Below are 20,645 nucleotides of genomic sequence, written 5' to 3'. Positions count from 1 at the left end.
GAACTATTTATCACGCCACTGGAAGTCAAAAGAAAGCTGGAGTAGCCATACTTATATCAGACAAACTAGACTTTAAATTAAAGGCTGTAACAAGAGATGAAGAAGGGCATTATATAATAATCACAGGGTCTATCCATCAGGAAGAGCTAACAATTATAAATGTCTATGCGCCGAATACAGGAGCCCCACTTACAGAAATGGATAGATCATCTAGACACACGGTCAATATAGAAACAAGGGCCCTGAATGATACATTGGATCAGATGGACTTGACAGATACATTTAGAACTCTGCATCCCAAAGCAACAGAATATACTTTCTTCTCAAGTGCACATGGAACATTCTCCAAGATAGATCACCTACTGGGTCACAAAACAGCCCTTCATAAATATACAAGAATTGAAATCATACCATGCATACTTTCAGACCACAATGCTATGAAGCTTGAAATCAACCACAGGAAAAAGTCTGGAAAACCTCCGAAACCGTGGAGGTTAAAGAACACCCTACTAAAGAATGAATGGGTCAACCAGGCAATTAGAGAAGAAATTAAAAAATATATGGAAACAAACGAAAATGAAAATACAACAATCCAAACGCTTTGGGATGCAGCGAAGGCAGTCCTGAGAGGAAAATACATTGCAATCCAAGTCTATCTCAAGAAACAAGAAAAATCCCAAATACAAAATCTAACAGCACACCTAAAGGAAATAGAAGCAGAACAGCAAAGACAACCTAAATACAGCAGAAGAAGAGAAATAATAAAGATCAGAGCAGAAATAAACAATATAGAATCTAAAAAAACTGTAGAGCAGATCAACGAAACCAAGTGTTGGTTTTTTGAAAAAATAAAGAAAATTGATAAACCTCTAGCCAGGCTTCTCAAAAAGAAAAGGGAGATGACCCAAATAGGTAAAATCATGAATGAAAATGGAATTATTACAACCAGTCCCTCAGAGATACAAGCAATTATCAGGGAATACTATGAAAAATTACATGCCAACAAACTGGACAACCTGGAAGAAATGGACAAATTCCTAAACACCCACACGCTTCCAAAACTCAATCAGGAGGAAATAGAAAGCTTGAACAGACCCATAACCAGCGAAGAAATTGAATCAGTCATCAAAAATCTCCCAACAAATAAGAGTCCAGGACCAGATGGCTTCCCAGGGGAGTTCTACCAGACGTTTAAAGCAGAGATAATACCTATCCTTCTCAAGCTATTCCAAAAAATAGAAAGGGAAGGAAAACTTCCAGACTCATTCTATGAAGCCAATATTACTTTGATTCCTAAACCAGAGAGAGACCCAGTAAAAAAAGGGAACTACAGGCCAATATCCCTGATGAATATGGATGCAAAAATTCTCAAGATACCAGTAAATCGAATTCAACAGCATATAAAAAGAATTATTCACCATGATCAAGTGGGATTCATTCCTGGGATGCAGGGCTGGTTCAACATTCGCAAATCAATCAATGTGAAACATCACATTAAGAAAAAAAAAGAGAAGAACCATATGATCCTGTCAATCAATGCAGAAAAGGCCTTTGACAAAATCCAGCACCCTTTTCTTTTTTTTAAAAAAATTTTTTTTTCAACGTTTATTTATTTTTTTGGGACAGAGAGAGACAGAGCATGAACGGGGGAGGGGCAGAGAGAGAGGGAGACACAGAATCCGAAACAGGCTCCAGGCTCTGAGCCATCAGCCCAGAGCCTGACGCAGGGCTCGAACTCACGGACCGCGAGATCGTGACCTGGCTGAAGTCGGATGCTTAACCGACTGCGCCACCCAGGCGCCCCAGCACCCTTTCTTAATAAAAACCCTTGAGAAACTCGGGATAGAAGGAACATACTTCAACATCATAAAAGCCATTTATGAAAAGCTCACAGCTAACATCGTCCTCAATGGGGAAAAACTGAGAGCTTTTTCCCTGAGATCAGGAACACAACAGGGATGTCCACTCTCACTGCTGTTGTTTAACATAGTGTTGGAAGTTCTGCATCAGGAATCAGACAACAAAAGGAAATCAAAGGCATCAAAATTGGCAAAGATGAAGTTAAGCTTTCACTTTTTGCAGATGACATGATATTATACATGGAAAATCCGATAGACTCCACCAGAAGTCTTCTAGAACTGATACATGAATTCAGCAAAGTTGCAGGATCCCAAATCAATGTACAGAAATCAGTTGCATTCTTATACACTAATAATGAAGCAACAGAAAGACAAATAAAGAAACTGATCCCATTCACAATTGCACCAAGAAGCATAAAATACCTAGGAATAAACCTAACCAAAGATGTAAAAGATCTGTATGCTGAAAACTATAGAAAGCTTATGAAGGAAATTGAAGAAGATAAAAAGAAATGGAAAGACATTCCCTGCTCATGGATTGGAAGAATGAATATTGTTAAAATGTCAATACTACCCAAAGCTATCTACACATTCAATGCAATCCCAATCAAAATTGCACCAGCCTTCTTCTCGAAACTAGAACAAGCAATCCTAAAATTCATATGGAACCACAAAAGGCCCCAAATAGCCAAAGTAATTTTGAAGAAGAAGACCAAAGCAGGAGGCATCACAATCCCAGATTTTAGCCTCTAACACAAAGCTGTCATCATCAAGACAGCATGGTATTGGCACAAAAACAGACACATAGACCAACGGAATAGAAGAGAAACCCCAAAACTAGACCCACAAACGTATGGCCAACTCATCTTTGACAAAGCAGGAAAGAACATCCAATGGAAAAAAGACAGTCTCTTTAACAAATGGTGCTGGGAGAACTGGACAGCAACACGCAGAAGGTTGAAACTAGACCACTTTCTCACACCATTCACAAAAATAAACTCAAAATGGATAAAGGACCTGAATGTGAGACAGGAAACCATCAAAACCCTAGAGGAGAAAGCAGGAAAAGACCTCTCTGACCTCAGCCGTAGCAATCTCTTACTCGACACATCCCCAAAGGCAAGGGAATTAAAAGCAAAAATGAACTACTGGGACCTTATGAAGATAAAAAGCTTCTGCACAGCAAAGGAGACAACCAACAAAACTAAAAGGCAACCAACGTAATGGGAAAAGATATTTGCAAATGACATATCGGACAAAGGGCTAGTATCCAAGATCTATAAAGAGCTCACCAAACTCCACACCCGAAAAACAAATAACCCAGTGAGAAATGGGCAGAAAACATGAATAGACACTTCTCTAAAGAAGACATCCGGATGGCCAACAGGCACATGAAAACGTGCTCAATGTTGCTCCTCATCAGGGAAATACAAATCAAAACTACACTCAGATATCATCTCACGCCAGTCAGAGTGGACAAAATGAACAAATCAGGAGACTATAGATGCTGGAGAGGATGTGGAGAAACGGGAACCCTCTTGCACTGTTGGTGGGAATGCAAACTGGTGCAGCCGCTCTGGAAAACGGGGTGGAGGTTCCTCAAAACATTAAAAATAGATCTACCCTATGACCCAGCAATAGCACTGCTAGGAATTTACCCAAGGGATACAGGAGTGCTGATGCATAGGGGCACTTGTACCCCAATGTTTATAGCAACACTCTCAACAATAGCCAAATTATGGAAAGAGCCTAAATGTCCATCGACTGATGAATGGATAAAAAAAATTGTGGTTTATATACACAATGGAGTACTACGTGGCAATGAGAAAAAAGGAAATATGGCCCTTTGTAGCAACGTGGATGGAACTGGAGAGTGTGATGCTAAGTGAAATAAGCCATACATAGAAAGGCAGATACCATATGTTTTCACTCTTATGTGGATCCTGAGAAACTTAACAGAAACCCATGGGGGAGGGGAAGGAAAAAAAAGGTTATAGTGGAAGAGAGCCAAAGCATAAGAGACTCTTAAAAACAGGACAAACTGAGGGTTGATGGGGGGTGGGAGGGAGGGGAGGGTGGGTGATGGGTATTGAGTAGGGCACCTTTTGGGATGAGCACTGGGTGTTGTATGGAAACCAATTTGACAATAAACTTCATATATTGAAAAATTATTAAATAAATAAACATGAAAGAAAGAAAGAAAGAGAGAGAGAGAGAGAGAGAGAGAGAGAGAAAGAAAGAAAGAAAGAAAGAAAGAAAGAAAGAAAGAAATTGTTCTCCTACAGTACAGCCAAGTTAAAAGGAAAAACCAACCCAAGAAAGAAAGAAAGAAAGAAAGAAAGAAAGAAAGAAAGAAAGAAAGAAATTGGTCTCCTACAGTACAGTCAAGTTAAAAGGAAAAACCAACCCAAACAAAACTCTCCTACCCAAACAAAACTCTCCTATTACAGAAAGTCTGGTTGTTAGTGCTTCCAAGAGGAAACACTGGCTAACTCTGGGACCTTTTGAGGAATTTCTCTTATACTTAATTTTCCATTAGCTTTCTCTGGGTTGGAACCCAAAATCTGTTCCTCCCACAAATCTCTGTGCGTTCGGTTATATTTTACCCAACCTTAGACTATGATACGGATCCTTCTTTTTTTCTTAATTAAGCAGCTCCTCATCTGTCCTGACAGAGCAAGCAAGATAAAGTGGTACGAAGAGGCAGGAACATTGTGGAGAATTTTAGTGGTAGTTGCTATTTAACTTGATAACACACTATACTTTTATTTTAACTGATGAATTTTTTAATTGTATTTATTCATGTTAATACTCAGATTGGTTCACATTTCCCGAATGCACACCATCATCTAGCTAGTAAAAGGGAGATGGGAAAAGATGTCCGTCATCCCAGCATCTGTGATAAAGCTTAGCGACCCATAAAAAACTAACTGTGGTAGAAAAATTTTACTGGAGTCTGAATTGCAATAATAAATAATTATTATTGCTAACATTTGTTAACTTGCTAAGTTTCAGATACTCTGACATATAGCTATATAGTCTAAATAAATGTCAGATTTTTAATGACCAAGAAAACAGGCGTTTCAAAAGCCGATGACAGATTTTATTATAAGTGTCTACTTCTTGTAAATAAAGAAGGTAGTCTCTCTTAGTTGTTATGTGGCCATTTGGAAGATCCAAGATCCTTGCCATAATTCTCACTGATTTATGACCCACGTTTTCAAGACTCTATTGCCACACACAATGTAATAGAAATGTCTTGATGAGGAAAGTTTTAATCAAATCAGGCTTGATTTAGTGGGATTTTGTGGACAAATCTTTGTTCTCAGCTGTGTAGTAAGTACAAGTTGTTTTACCAGTGGGTAAGGAAAAGATTAGTCTCCTCTTTGAAAATGGTAACTTCATAATTACGTATATTTACTTGCCTTATTGCAACAGAACTCACCAGCTGAGACACAGGATTATTTTTATTTAAAAGACTCCTTGGTAAATCAGACAATCACATTTTGGTGGGGGAATTTAGTTTTTTTACACAGTTGTTTCTGGCATAAATAAAGGACAAATAACCTGATGTGTTTATTTTTTTTTTTTTTGTCTCTGAAATATATATATACTTGGCACAAAAGTTAACTAGATGGTTAATTTAGCCCAAACCATGATACTATTGAGAAAAATGTACAGACATTTATTAACAGCATTGTATATCCAATGTGCAAAGATGTTTTAGCCAAAGCTTTGGGTTTTGTACAGGTAGTTTTACTATTCTAGATCAGGGCTTTCTAGTATCTTTATAGAGAATTTTTTTTTAATTTCATTTTTTTGGTATTGTCCCATTTAAATCTGCAGCAAACTTCTATACCTCAGATAAGCTGAAGAGGAATATGCTTTTCTCTCAGGTGCTCATTGTGATTCCACGTTAGGCTATAAATAATAATAAGCCTAGATAATTGATAGATTGGATCCTGTTTCTTAGTCAAATCGTTCAGTTTGATTTTTCCGTACAATACAGAAAGGTTTGTTTCGGCAACATAAACATTCTGCTTCTCTTTTGACAAATATCTTTCAAAACAAGAGTCCCTTGTGGTTCCCTTGCTTGTTCTTATCAATCTCTCTAATGTTCCCTAGACTCCCTTTATAGCTGTTGAGAACATAAATGTCTCCAAGTCCACAACTTCGTATCCCGTTTTCTTTTACTTTCTTGACCAAGGCTCCAGCAGCTCTTCTCTGTGGACACTGCCTTATTCTTGCTCTCTGAAATACTGACACATTGGAGCCACAGCCAGGGCAGTGCACCCGTAGTATCCTTCTTAGCACAGACACCGTAAAATTGCCATGTGATGCTATAGTCTGCTCAAGGGGCAAAGAAGCCTCGAGTATGAAAGCGTTCAGGGGCAGCCATACAGCTTTCAGCTGTGTCCACCCACTTGGCAGCCGTCCATTCTGCCAGTCTTCCATTATGCTAAGATGTGAGACCAAGAGAGGAGGCCAGTAATTATTCCTTTGACTCCCATCATAAAAGGCAGCGTTGGCAGACTGACTGTGGCCGACTAGCTGGGAAGACTTTTCATTCAGGCTATTTGAGCCCTAGGTTTGCTGCTGACCCCCAGAGTCATCAGAGAATAAGGGAGCCCTGGTCGAGGGACGGCATGATCCTGGGCGGAGGGAACGTGGATGCCCAGCAGGGCCAAGGGGCTGATGGCTGTGCCCGTTAACATCCCCCGACCTCTTAGCACATTTCCCAGCATGTGCTCTCTACCGAGTTTTCATCTTCTCTCCTGTTCTCGCTCTCTGTTCCCTTGCAAGGCCAGGTGGACCTGTTCCCCACCTCCACCCCCAGCCTCTCCAAGCACACCTTCCCTCCACTTCTCAGTTTGTTCTGTGGTCTTTGGAGATGTGGCTCCAGGAGGAGGGGTCAGATGTTGTCTGTGAGTGCTCGTCTCGTTTCCTTTTTGGGTTCCGTTCTCCTTGTTCTTTCTGTCCCCATTCTCCCGGTCCCTGTTTTCTGCACACCTTTCTCCTCCCCTTGCTTTCTGCCTCACTAGTGCCCATTCACCCCTCCTCGTCCCCTCCCTTCCTTCACTGCCCCTGGATGTACCCTTCCTGGGACTGAGTTCACTTGCTGTCAGTGTCTGTCACCTCTCCCCGCTTCGGTCACCAGCACCATCTTCCTGAGTATCCTCCCTAGTATTGATTCATCATCACCAGGTTAAACCAGAGGACATGTTGGAGACCATCCTGCTCTGTCATCAAGGCTTAAATCCTCTCATTGTCTAAATCGATAAACATTTCTGAATGCTTCAACCTTGCCACACTTAAACATTACACCAAGTCTCACAAGATCTAACTTAAAGTATTAGGGTAGCTAAAGCCTTTTTAGAGCAAATATTTTAAGTTTCCAGACATACATTAATCAACTATACTTGGTCTTTTGAATTTTCATCTTGCCCCTAGATGGTTCATGTGAGTAACTGAAATTTTTACCATGTTGGACATCTGCACAAGAGAAAGCCACTCATTGACCCAGAGGACAGTAGGCATCCAACCCGTCCATGTTGCTGGGTCTTTGAGGTGATCCTTCCTCCTCTGGGGACCCTGGTGAGAAATACAGTGATGCAGTAAGAGACCAAAATATCACCTTCGTTACTGGTGAAGAAGGTGAAGGATGAACCGTATTGTGTGCCGACAGTGAGCGTTCTTACTCTGAGTCACAGACGCGCCTAGTTACAGGCACCACAGACCCTGAGGGGCAGTGTGGGCTCCCTGAGAGAGCACAGTCCAAAGGACAGGCAAAAGAAGGGGCTGGGCTACACATACCAACTTTCTTCTTTCAAAAATCCCGGGTTGGGGTGCCTGGGTGGCTCAGTCGGTTGGGCGTCCGACTTCGGATCAGGTCATGATCTCACGGTCCATGAGTTCGAGCCCCCTGTCAGGCTCCGTGCTGACAGCTCAGAGCCTGGAGCCTGTTTCAGATTCTGTGTCTCCCTCTCTCTCTGACCTTCCCCCATTCATGCTCTGTCTCAAAAATGAATAAACGTTAAAAAAATTTTTTTTTTAAAAAACAAAAATCCCGGGCAGAGAGGTTTCTCCACTGCCAGTGCAGTGTCAGTGATGGTCAAAGATGAGCCCAGGAGCATCATGCCGTGTGTGGAAGGAAACACCCCCTAACACACATCCAGGTGATTAGTCTGCCCTGGACACGGGCTGCCGATGCCTTTTGGTCAGGTGCCCACCTCAGTCTAGGCAGTGGTCCTTGCTTCAAAAGCAGGGGCCTCACGTTGTTCCCATGGGACACTTGTAATCAGGAGGGATTTTAGAGCATGACAGGTCTGGGGACTGACACATCCTAAGTCCCACACATCACGACACCACCTTCTGCTTTGTGGGTGTCTTCTGAGTGATCAGTCAGTTCGTATCTCCGTGCCTCAGTTTCTTTATATAACACTTGAAAGTCACATTTGTTCAGCCACCGAAGAGAGAGAAAACACGTTGCTCAGGAAGGGGACACACTGGTAGATTCTGTCTGTCCTACTTAAAGGCGACAGATGTGTCCTGTGAGTGAGACTCTCCCAGAGGGTGCCACCTTGAGGCTGTCCTGAGGCAGAGCCATCTAGGAGGAAGGACTGCCCAAGAATGGGTTAGAACAGGCAGGACAAATAAATAGCTTTCATCTCATGCCACCTTCTATTTATTGGCAGTGGCTGCCCACAGTGCTGGGCCGAGAAAGATGCTGAGACTGTATCCCAGGTCAGCGGAAAAGAGCTCTGTGGTCATCGTCTTCTGCAGTTTGTGGGAAAGGAGAGTAGGGACACTCAAGCCAACTATCAGCCACTGTTGATTCAAAGAGAGCAAGAGTAGGTAGAATTTTCTGTCCTGGAAATACAGCGGCTTGCTGCATCAGAAGTGGGAAGCAAGAACCACAAGCTGGAGAAGTACATGATCAGGCCGGGTTCTTGTCCTCCACAGCCACAGCACCAGAAATTTGGATTGTATGGAGCAAAGGTCTGCAGACTTTTTCTGTCAGTGGCCAAACTTGAGGCTTTGTGGGCCGTGTATTCCCTGTTGCAGTAACTCACCTCCCCTGTTGTAGCACAGAAACAGCATAGACAATATAGGAATGGGGATGACTGTGCCACGGTAAATCTTTGTTCCAAAGACAGTGGGACATAATTTGCAGCCTGGTGTAGAGAAGAGACCAGCGGCAAGGCCTGGAATTCTGGAAACTCCCCACGGTACCTGAGTCTAAAGCCTCCTCCGTCTTCAGCTCTGAAAGGTTTTTTAAAAGTCAAGAAAAATGTGGTGATACTAAGCTCTGAGAACCTAACAGCTCAAGGAACAGATCAGCAGTGAGATCCACTTGGCCATTCCCCCCACATAAGTACAGAATCACAGACAGTGACGCCATGATGTCACTTCTCAGGCAGCATGGGAGCTCCAGGGTCAGGATCACAGACAAAAGTCCCACACTGCCAAAATTACCTTTGAAAATTCCTGAAATCATGCCTAAGTTAGAATATACATGAATTGAAAGCCATGTGGTAGACTCCAGGAAGGCAAATCGCCCTAAGTCTGTGTCGATGTTTTTTATGAGAAAGGCTCTATTCCGTTCTTTATGAGAACGGCCCTATTCCGAGCAGGTACAGAATTGTAGGGCATTCTGGCTTGCCAGAGGATGCATTCCATTCCATATGTTTGTCTTAGGTTAACATATATGTTGCTTTTTTGAGGGTTTACGTGGTTGAAAGTGAAAGTGTGAGCACGTAGCATACGGCCTCAGTGAATATATGTTAGACTTGGTTCTAAATCTGGCTTGCACACCCTTCTCGGAAGCACTGTGGAGAAGACCCTAGCCATAGACTTCCTGCCACTTGCGTCGGTGGTTCCTATGGGCATCATGAGAATAACACTCACACCCTCGGCGGTGGTTTCTTCTTACCCCGGGAGGAGAAGTCATCAAGGAGAATAGGTGTGCACAGGATGTCTTTTGTGATTTTTAATTTTTCTAAAATGTGAGGAATCCAAGGCATTTCTGTAAGATACTCTTCCAACTACAGTAACTTCCCAAGGTCGCTCAGCTTCTCGGTGACAGCCAGGTTTAAAATCTCCATTTCCTCACCTGTGAAGCAGGAATAGAAATATGGCGGTCTCATGGGGTTGTTGCAAGGAGAAGATGAGTTTTACAGTAACCCCGACAGTCCCTGGCTCGGTAAACGTTGGCTGCCATTATTACTCGAGCTCTTGTTTGTAACTCCACCAGGGGGCACTCTGTGCGCCAAGCAGGGGCACTCTGTGGGCTGGCAGCAAAGTGCCAAGCAAGATGTTAAATACTGGTTGCTCATCATCTGTGGCAAGTGAGGACTGCTGATGCAGCAGGAGTTTTACCTCTGATTCTCAACGAATTATTCCATTTTTAGCAGTACAATACCAAAAGACATGTGATAAGTTACCTACATTTACATGTCACCAAGAAAATGGGCCCCTTCTATCTGGTTGTCACTTGAAAGGAGAGTAATGGAAGAGGAGCAAGGGCAAAAGGACAGTGACCATTTTAGGAGGAATCTGCTGCTCTGTGGAACCTGGTTTGTTTCCACTGACCTCCTTTGTCCCTGGGGCGGAGGCGGGGAAAGATTTGATTACTTAGAGCAGGGGTCGACGTATTTTAGGATTGATGGGCCATGCTGACTCTGTCACAACCGCTCAGCTCTGCCTTTGGTGGCACAGAAGCAGCCATGGACAGTCTGCAAATGAATCACTTTGGCTGCATTCCAGTAAAACTTTATTTATGGGCACGGAAATTTGAATTTCATGTGACTTTCATGTATCACAAAATATTATTCTTCTGATTTTTTTCCAACTATTTAAAAATGTAGCAACTATTCTTAGCTGACTTAGAATAGCCCTGATTTAGAACACCAGACCGAGAGTCAGTCCTGTACATGGCTCGCTGATTATTTCACCAGAGCAAATCACCTAACATTTCCGGGCCTCAGTTTCCTCTCGTGAAAACAAGAGACTTTGATCCTAAAGGACGCTTAGGATTCCTCTTAGCGCTTAGACGCCAAGTTACACGGTTGTCATGCACCTTTGCAGTCATACAAATCTGTGTTCTAGCGTTGGCTTAGCCTTTGACTTGCTCGGAGACGTTGGGCAAGTTCCTCAGCCTCCCAGTGCCTCAGTCGTCTCATCTGTAAAATGGGGATGAAGATGATGTCTTTTTCAGGGTTGCTATGAAGGTTGAAGTGATACGATAATTGTGAACCCCTTAACTCCTGTATCCAACAAATATTTATTGTACCTAGTGTATATACAATAAGTGCTAACTGTTGCATTCTTAAAAAGCTCAATTCCTATTATAATATTACTATTTATTTATTTATTTATGAGAGGGGGAGCGAGAGGAGAGAGAGCACACGCATGAGCAGGGGAGGGGGCAGAGAGAGGGTGAGAGACAATCATAAGCAGAATCCGGTTCAGCACAGAGATCGATGCAGAGCTCGATCTCATGAACTGTGAGATCATGACCTGAGCTGAAATGAAGATGTGGATGCTTAACCAACTGAGTCACCCACGTGCCTCTGCAAATAATACTTTTTCAAAAAGCCTAATTTCTCTATACTTTTGACTAGAGAGTAATTTTCTTCACAGCCCTGTGATAAAAGACTGGCCTGAGTTGGGGGCAAGGAGCCCACCTTTTGAACAAAACCTTGTGATTTCTGTCCACTACCATGGTCTTCTCTCCCAGGTCATGAAAGCAAAGAACAAATTTTGATAAATTAACCTTCATCTCTCTTTACAGCTCTCTCACTCCACCTGGTGGCAGGAAGTCAGTGGTAAAACGTGCACAAGTGGAGAATTTTAAAAATTTCATAATTATTCTTTTTATAATATACCTCTATTGGCAGAGCAAGACTTCATTTTAGAATCATTCCCCTTTGATTGTCTGTGTATTGCCATTTTTAAGGCACGCGTCGGGGAGATAACCACTTAGCTTAGCAGCTTTCAGCAAGCAGATGTTAAGAAGTACTTGAAGTTGAACCAACGTGAGTCAATCAGTTATCTGTACAGGTGGTTATTAAAACTGTAGTCCTGCAGCCTCATTAAAAAGCAATGCAGCATTTAATAATTTTTAGAACATGTCAGCGGCACTCATTTAAATGTGGGGAAGAGATCAATTTCCTTTGTAATTGGGTACACAGGCATAAACACGGTCTTTGCAACTCTCAGTTCCGAGCCAGAGTTTAAAGTGGCTCTGATGGTTCACTATTTGGAAATAAAGGCAAGCAAGGGGGTGGGTAGCAGGTGTCAGCCACTTGGTGAATCCAGAAGAAACCAACCTTGAATATTCAAAGAACAGCATTAATGAAAGAAATCCACACAACAGCAAGCGTTTGCCCAAGGCTTCCCCTGATTCTCTTTTCTTTTCCAGTGGCCTCATTTCCAGGCTGCTAGTTTTCTTTCTGACCCTCTTCTCTGTGCATTCCCCCTTCCCCTTCTAGCTGCTCTCTCCATAGGAACCAGGCAGCAGGGTCTGTGGGCAGCAAGGCCTGCCCTAGCTTTGCTTCCTTCTCCCTGGCCTGTGGGCAGGAGAACCAATGAGGGAGAAACCAGCTTGGAAGCCAGGACAGGGTGCTGGCAGAGTCAGGGCAGGGGCTGGTGCCATGGGACTTGGCGGGCTCACTTGTTTCCCTTGTTCTCTATGCCTCTTTCCTGTGCCTTCCCCCTCTGGGATATTCCTTACTATGTGTTCTCTCTCTCTCTCTCTCTCTCTCCTTCCCTCCCTCCCTCCCTTCCTCCCTCCTTCCCTCCCTCCTCCTGCCCCCCAGAACCAAGCCCTTTTCCTTCCCACCTCCTCCCCGCCCCTCTCCTCTTTCCTTTTTCTCTTCTCTTCTTCTTCCTCTCCCTCTCCCTGTTTCATGCTGGGGTTCTGAGTCTGCCTAGCCTGTGCTTAATAATTAAGGCTGTAATTAAAGTGTAACTGGAAGCATAATTAAAATTCACTTTAATGGATCCTGGAATTGTGAAGCAATTAGGCATTTTGCTATGGCCCTGCAGGAGCAGCTGGAAGGAGAGAAGGGCCCATTTTCCTGGGCTCTGCTCTACCCAGTCTCTTCCGGCCCCACCCCCTGGTTGTTAACCTTGAGGAAGGCCTTCCTGGCCAGGAGGGACAGAGGAGTGGTGGCAGCTTGGAGTCTTCTAGGGCACCGCATAGAGCCAGCTGCCGTTCAGCCCTTCTTAGAGAAAGAGGCCACCACAAAAGCCCCTGGAGAACCCGAGAAAACTCAGGAACAGTCACTCCTAATTTCCCTCAGGTCGTTTGGGGCTTCTGTTTCAGTGCTATTAAAAAAATGGGTTATTTGGGGGTGTCGGGCCAGCAAGGTGATCAGAAAAGCTCCCACACCTCACCAACTCAAGCACACTTGGTATGTGTGGGTCCATCCACCGTCATTCAGCCCATCAGCAAGCCCGGGTTGTGTCATGGAAACTGCACTGAGCGCAGAGATCCTGGTGGGCCGGCCTGACAGAATGTCAGCCTAGGTGAAGCTTGTGTTTGGTGGGGGCGACAGAAGCGTCAGTGAGCAGTCCCAATAGTGCTGTGATTCCGGAAGTACAAGGTGGGATGGAAGCTCATTTACAAGTCCTGCTCTAGTTTAGGGGCTGGGGGAGTAGTGACAAGGGAGGCATCCCCAAAGACATGCCATTTATTTTTGTTTCAATTAATTTATTATTTTGAGAGGGAGACAGAGACAGCACAAGACGGGAAGGGGCAGGGAGAGGGGGAGAAAATCCCAAGCAGGCTCTGCGATGTCACCACAGAGCCCAGTGTGAAGCTCGAACTCACGAAACCATGAGATAATGACCCGAGCCAAAACCAAGAGTCAGATGCTCAACTGACTGAGCCACCCAGGCGCCCCAGGAAATGCCATTTAAACAAATATCTCATGAACGTTTGAGTGTTGGCCAAGCAGAAGACAAGAGTTCTGGTTGGAGGACTCGAGGCCAAAGGTCCAGCATGTCTGCGGGTTCACAGATTTCTAAATCAGTCGTTTTCCACCTTTGGGAATACCTGATGCTCAGTTAAGTCCTGAAGAAGATGTTAATTCAGGAACTGGTTTAGTTAGGTTTCTTGGTTGCAAGGAAGAGTGACTTGTTCCAGTAGTCTCAGAACCCTAAAATGGTCCACAGCCAGTCTGTAGCCATGAAAAGAACGCAGGTAAAACTGAATAAACAGTTCTCAGAATGGACAGCAGCCATAATGAAGCCGGCCCCCAGGAGGAGGAGGATGTGGCATGGAGGCCAACCTCAGAAGCAGCACTCCAGCAGCCTGTGCACTTGACTCCACCCCTCTCTGCATGTTTGCGCTGCCTCTGTCTCACCCGCTTACTAACGGCTGATTAAGTCCTTTTCATGCTACTGTTTTCCATATCGTGTGTGCTACCCATTCAGATTCTCAGCAGAGCAAACCTGACTGCACAAGCTAATGGCCATCGTCTGTATTTGCACCACCCTTCGGTCAGGTGCAGTCATCTTGGGAACAGTCCATGTCTGCCTTGGGACGAAGATCACCATGTGGTCCCTCCTCGAGAAGGGGACAGTTGGTAGGGTCGGTGTAGCCAGGCAGGGAGGCTGGAGAAAGCAGACACCCTACTTGTACCCGATCCTTGCTCTCAAATAATTTATAGTATCATTGAAGTTTAGATGATCTCGTGCGTGCAAAAGTGCCACAAATTTTAAATTGTAAATTTGACTCCTCAAACAGGAGTCACCAGGAAATCAAAGTAGAGTGGGAAGACCAAAGGATTTTGAGACCACATCCTGCCAGTCACCAGGCCTCAGTGCTCTTGGCCAAGAAATAAATAAATGAATAAAAAGCACTCATTTATAAAGACCTGACTCACCAGGTCTTTTAGAACCACCAAATTCACAAGTTCAAAGGCTCAAAGTAATGTGGGAAGACTGGAAAACAGATTATTTTTTTTATTATTGTCAATGTGATTATGACGATATCCTCTATTTATAAAGGTTGTCATTCATGGTTCAGCATGGATGTTTCAAGCATTAGTTCCAGGAATCATTCAGACCAGTGAGAGATCAAGTTCAGTTTTCATTCAACTACTTCCTAACTATTCCTAGCCATGCTAGCTAGACTTTAGCCTTTAACTTACCTGTGCCTCAGTCCTCCCTTCTGTAAAAGGAGATAATAATGGTAGCTCTCTCAGGGATGCTCTTGAGTAGCAAATGAACTAATAGAACTGAACATTGCAGGACACCTGCTAAGTTGCTGTTAATGCTTTTGTTACTGTTACCACTCCTGTTGATGCTGCTAATTCTCATACCGGTTCAGTTCCTCAGAGAGAACTTGACAGGCTTGGCTAAGATCTGTGTTCACAGGAGGACTCTGTCACCAAAGGAAGGTAGTCAGAGATGTGGAATGTTCAGGGAGATGAATCTGCCTCTTGATGCGTGGGGTTCTTGGAAGCTGTCTGTGTGGAGGCTGTTCTAAAGAGAAAGGAAAGAAGGAGAAGAGCCTTTCTGACCCAAATTTAGATTTCTTCCCTGGTGGATTAGAGGACAGGTAGGCAGAGAACTCTAGTCTATGTCTCTGTTGAAGGAGATAGAGGTTTACATATTTAACTTTCATTGACCTTCTGGTCCAAAGACCAGTTCCATTCTGTGTCAGTCAGGACTTTGCTGCACACTGTGTCATTATTCCATGAAAGCCCTACTTACGGATTAATGTCAGAATTCCTTAGCCTAATATTCAACACCTGCCATCGTCTGATCCTCTGTTCTACTTTTCAACCTCTGGGACCTTGTCGGAAACTTCTACCATATGTATCAAAATGAACACTGAGGTTGGATTAATGAAATAATAAATCTTTACATCTGCATTAGGTAACTAGTGTGTAGCAAATTGCCTTTAACGCAAGGAACGTTGTTGATCTCACAGTGTTCTGTGGTAGGGAATCTGAGTGTGGCTTAGTTGGGTCCTTTGGTTTAAGGTCTCAAAGCTGCAGTCAAAGTGTCAGCCAGGGATAGGGTCATATCAAGGCTCGACTGGGAAAGGATCGCTTCCCAATACATCATTGTTGGCAGGATATAGTTCCCCGTGGGCTGTCAGGCTGAAGGCTTCAGTTGCTCCTCGGCTTTTGGCTGGAGGCAGCCCTGAATTCCTTGCCTCGTGGACTTCTCCATAGGGCAGGCCACAGTATGGCAATGTGCTGCATCAGAGTGAACAGAGTCAGAAGGAACAAGGAAGAAGTCCTGGGATTTTGGAACTTAGTCTCAGAGATGACATTCTGTCACTCTTGCTCTTCTTAGTCATTAGTAGCAAGTTGCTGGTTCTACCAACAGCCAAAGGGGTTACACAGGGGCGTGGACAGCAGGAAGTAGGAACTGACCACAGAGAGCCATTTTGGAAGCTGCCTACCACCCTTACAAAGTAATGTGTCAGTCAAAGTAACGCCGGCTCCTGTAACAGATAAATGTTGAAATGTGATTCTTAATGTAGTAGAAAGTTCTTTCTCATTAATATGAAGTCTGAAAGGGTGCATGAGTAGGGTGCTCTGCTCTACAGAATTATTCTGGTATCCATGCTGAAGGAGGCATTGCCATGTCCAGAAAGGGGATTTTCAGAGTTGTCTTGGCTGGTGACATTCCAGAAGGTACACAGGGAAAAAACCGAGTGACTGCAGGAGCTCACAAGGGCAATTTTTATGGGCACATATTTCATGGCGCTCACACACTCTTGGCCAGAACTCAGTCACATGACCCCACATACATGCAAGGGAGACCTGGGAAATGTAGTTCCTGGTTGGGCAGAAGAGGAGCGTGACTGGTTGATGGCAAGCTAAGTCGGCCACAGATTCCTAGACATTTACAAAATCCTTTCACATGTGTTATTTCATTTGTTCATCTTCACAACCCATGCTGTCAGCATTATTATCCTCATTTTCTAAACAAGGAAACCAACCAGCGATATTCTGGTTAGAACATTCAGGGTTGTATTATTAGAACAGAGTTCAGGTTCCCATCACTGCCACATACAGTCTGTGACTGTAGAAAAGTTCTTTAACCTCTCTGTGCCTCTCTTGCCTCATCTGTGAAATAGGGACAGTAAGATCTAGGCATCGTCGTCATAAAGATTTCATATACTGCATGTAAGTCACTTAGCATTATGTCTGGCGTGTGTATTAGTTATGAGGAAGACGATCATAATGTTATGTCTGGGGATTAAGAAGTTGAGGCTCAAAGGTGTTACATAATTTACCCAAAACTGTGCAACTAATCTACAACAGAGCCAGGGTGAGAAGCTAGGGATTTTTGTTTGTTTGTTTTGAGAGAGAGAGAGAGCCCAAGAAGGGGCAGAGAGAAAGAGAGAGAGGGAGAGAGAGAGAGAGAATCTCCTCACCATCAGCAAGGAGCCCTTCTCTGGGCTCTATCTCACAAACTGTGAGATCATGACTTAAGCCAAAGTGAAGAGTTGGACCAAGGCTTAACCAACTGAGCCACCCAGGTAACAGCTTCCTTACCTTTTGAATTTTGTTTCCCAAAGAGGATATTTAGCAGATTTCCTGTGGAAAAGAGCAGTGAGTTAGCCTTGAACTAAAGATGCAATGCCAAGTGTTCACTTCGCCACAGCTGTGGTGGCCCCCGGCTCCCAGGGAATCCACACTACATCACCTTGTTAGCGCAAATGTTCCCCTTGAACTCAGCATTTGCCTGTTTGTATGAAACATGCTGACCAAGTGCTTCCTTTTTATTTGTACTCTTAGGTCCTCCAAGGCCTATATTTCAAGGTCTTTGTATATAAATAGGTTCTGCCTTGCTAACTAGATAAAAGCACAGGAAATGATGTAAGATGAGGTATTTCATTAGACTCTTAAATGTTACCACATTTCTCCTAGGGGCTTGTTCACTCTGCAAGAACAGAAGAGCAGTTTGCTTGCTAAATAGTCAAATCGCAGAAGCACACCTCTGGGTGGGGTAGCTTGGCCCACAAGTGCTACAAATCTGCCGAGAATGGGAGACAAAGATACACCATCACAGGCTGCAGTACTCTTTTTGGGGCCCTCTGCCCTTTTTGTCATACGGAGCAGGGAGGAAGTGAGAACACGTGTGTTGAATAACTATCATTGTTTCCAAAGCGGTGGATTCATGGCCATAGGTGGGCAGACCCTCAAAACTTTAGTTTCATGAGATCTTTAAGACAGTTGCCTTCTAGTATGGGCCAAAACCACGTTAAATCCACTCGACTGTGGATTATCAGCTGAAATGTCTGCTTTTATCAGTAAAAAAAAAAAAAAAATGTCCATTAGTCTCAGGCAATTCCAGTCTTTCGTCTTGCTTATTAGCCAGACCACCACTTGTTAGAGATCTTGCCACGTCATCTTCCCTGTCAGTGATGTCGATTAGAACAATATTTACTTCATTTCCTGGTGAAAAGCTAGCTCAGATCAGTCCTGTGCATCTTCACTTGTTACTTTCAGTATTCTGTGGCTACCAACCCATCGATTCGCCGTTCTCTCGCTCATACTGGACACATAGCTTTTTCTTCAGATTCCGTATTCAGGTTGTTCAAGCAAGGGGCACATCGGTTTCAGAAGATTTTCTTTTTTCGAATCAGTGGACCAAGTAGTTGTTGATCTTTCTTCGTTCACAGTCTTATAAGAATGTCATTATCTGCATTTTTTAAATGCCAGAAAAAAATATAGGTAGTATATTTTTATGTAATATTTTATGTATGTTATTTATTTATATTTATATATTTTATTTGTATTTAAGTAAGTTTGTATAATTTATATTGTATAAGTGTGTGTATAAGTGTACATATATTTATATGTATTTTTATTTATATTTTGTATATACATATATGTGTATATGTATATATACACATGTACGTGTATATATACACACGTGTATATATATATACACGTATGTGTATATATACGTGTGTATATATATATATATATATATATATACACACACACACATACATGTCTTATAATGCCAGACATTTGAGGTGAAAAAAAGGAAAAAAGTAAATTTTTCTGGTGGATACGTCTAAATAGCCAAATCTGAATCATAAAAAAGCTGAACCTGAGCTGTAATTGGTGAGACCTGGGTCTCGCACAATTTCAGGTTGTACGAAACTTTCCAGGGCCCCACCTCTAGTTTCATTTCAGTGACTGTCCGTACCCCCCTGCCCACCTTCTAGGAACCAATGTCCACGAGGCCCAAAACATCCTCAGTAACAGTGGACTCCCCATTACTTCAGCTGTGGACCTGGAGGATGCCGCCAAGAAGTCTGTGGCCAGCGTGGCTAAGAAGTGACAGCTTCGTCCTGACCCTTGGAGGGAGAAGGCCATTGTCTCATAAAAATGAATGATTCATCACTATGAAGGAAACGGTCATCTGATTGGGGGGAAAATGGGTGAGGGGATGATCACTCTGTGAAAGGCCATAATCACTCTGTGAAAAATCTTAAATCTGCATTTTCTTGAATAAGATAGCTAGCCCACCTCAGTAATCTGATGTCGCTTACAGTCTTCCATGTTCTGTTCTCATACTTTTCGGTCACTGTGAACCTGCTCAGTAAGCATCGCTTGTTGCCGACTTTAGGGGAGCAGTCTGTTTGGCCAAGCAGTATGTGTATATATAGAATTTGAGATCAGACCAATTCTACGATTTTTAATAATAAAAAATTCACATGCTCTAAAAAGTCAAACAGGATTACATTTAACAGCTTAACTTTCAAAAAGGCACAGCGAAGACATTCAAAACTGTTATACACTGCAACAGCTTTTACAAGTTTCTAATTCCAACGCACTTAGAAAGTCCATGAATGTTCCAAAACACGTTGTTTTACAGTGGAAGATCTATATTAATATCTCACACATGTATTCTACCATTTGCCTTAATAGTGAATATACTGTGTACCTCACACTAAAAATAACGCCAGAAGCCTTATTTGTGATTTTGGAATAGAAGCTTCTATTTCAACGTCAAAACCGAAGAATGCTGATTCTTATGGAAATCTCCATAATTAAGTCATTTCAAGAAGAGACAGCACTCAAGATCAAATTATGTTGTGTTGGTATCTTTCCTCCCCTCCTTTTTCCCTCCAGAATCTACCAGCTGGGAAAATGTAATTGAGAGAATCTGGCTTCTTTTTCATAATGCCTGTTTTTGTGGTGGGAAAGGATTTGAATTAGGTCTTTGTTGAAATTTTAGTAAATTCTTATCTGTACACAAATTTAAATAAAATCCTATGTTTTGTAAGCTGTAAGAGCTGTGTATTTCTTGTGTTAGTCAATTTCATCCCTCAATTTTATGTCTTAGATAAGAATCCAAAATTAGAAAATTTGGAGTGTTCCAGGATTATTTCAGTTTCACTCACCTTTATCAATAACCATTTCTGTTAGCAGAATATGCAATGAAAGAATAAAAATTATAAGCCCAGGTAAGTGTTACAGTGTCTAACAGGTTAAAATGTGACTTCAGTCTGCATAGCACTGAAGGAAATATAGGTGTAAACTCATCCTATTTAATGAGGTTCAGTTGCCAGCATTGAAGGTCTTTCTCTTCATGTATGAATGTTTAGTAGACCAGACTTTCGTTTGTTTGGTCAGTTTACATTGTTCTCATAAATCTCACATATGGACAGCAGTTAAAATGTCATTTTTTTTATAGCTCCATATTTGCCACGGAGAAAAAAAAACATTGAATGGATCAGTCTTACAGTCTTTTTAAATTGTTATGCAATGAATGAAAAATATTACCAATGTCTTT

The 20,645-nt window shown here is 42.9% G+C and overlaps 1 protein-coding gene across 3 annotated transcripts in view; it reads left to right on the top strand.

Annotated features, from left to right (window-relative positions):
* The window catches only part of SUCLG2 (succinate-CoA ligase GDP-forming subunit beta), a 328,227-nt gene that overhangs the window by 253,836 nt on the left and 53,746 nt on the right, over positions 1–20,645 (top strand). For 2 of the 3 annotated variants that reach the window (XM_045493473.1, XM_045493477.1), the window contains exon 11: positions 19,072–20,142. The exons of the other annotated variant lie outside the window; for it this stretch is intronic. In XM_045493473.1, coding sequence (XP_045349429.1) covers positions 19,072–19,187 — 116 coding nt within the window. In that variant the 3' untranslated portion in view covers positions 19,188–20,142. Of the gene's footprint in view, positions 1–19,071; positions 20,143–20,645 lie in introns of those variants that run through there. 3 annotated transcript variants of the gene reach the window in all.

The sequence above is a fragment of the Leopardus geoffroyi genome, chromosome A2 (assembly GCF_018350155.1).
Source record: "Leopardus geoffroyi isolate Oge1 chromosome A2, O.geoffroyi_Oge1_pat1.0, whole genome shotgun sequence".
Taxonomy (NCBI): domain Eukaryota; kingdom Metazoa; phylum Chordata; class Mammalia; order Carnivora; family Felidae; genus Leopardus; species Leopardus geoffroyi.
Note: the sequence above shows the minus strand (reverse complement) of the source record. Positions and strands in the feature narration are given on the sequence as shown.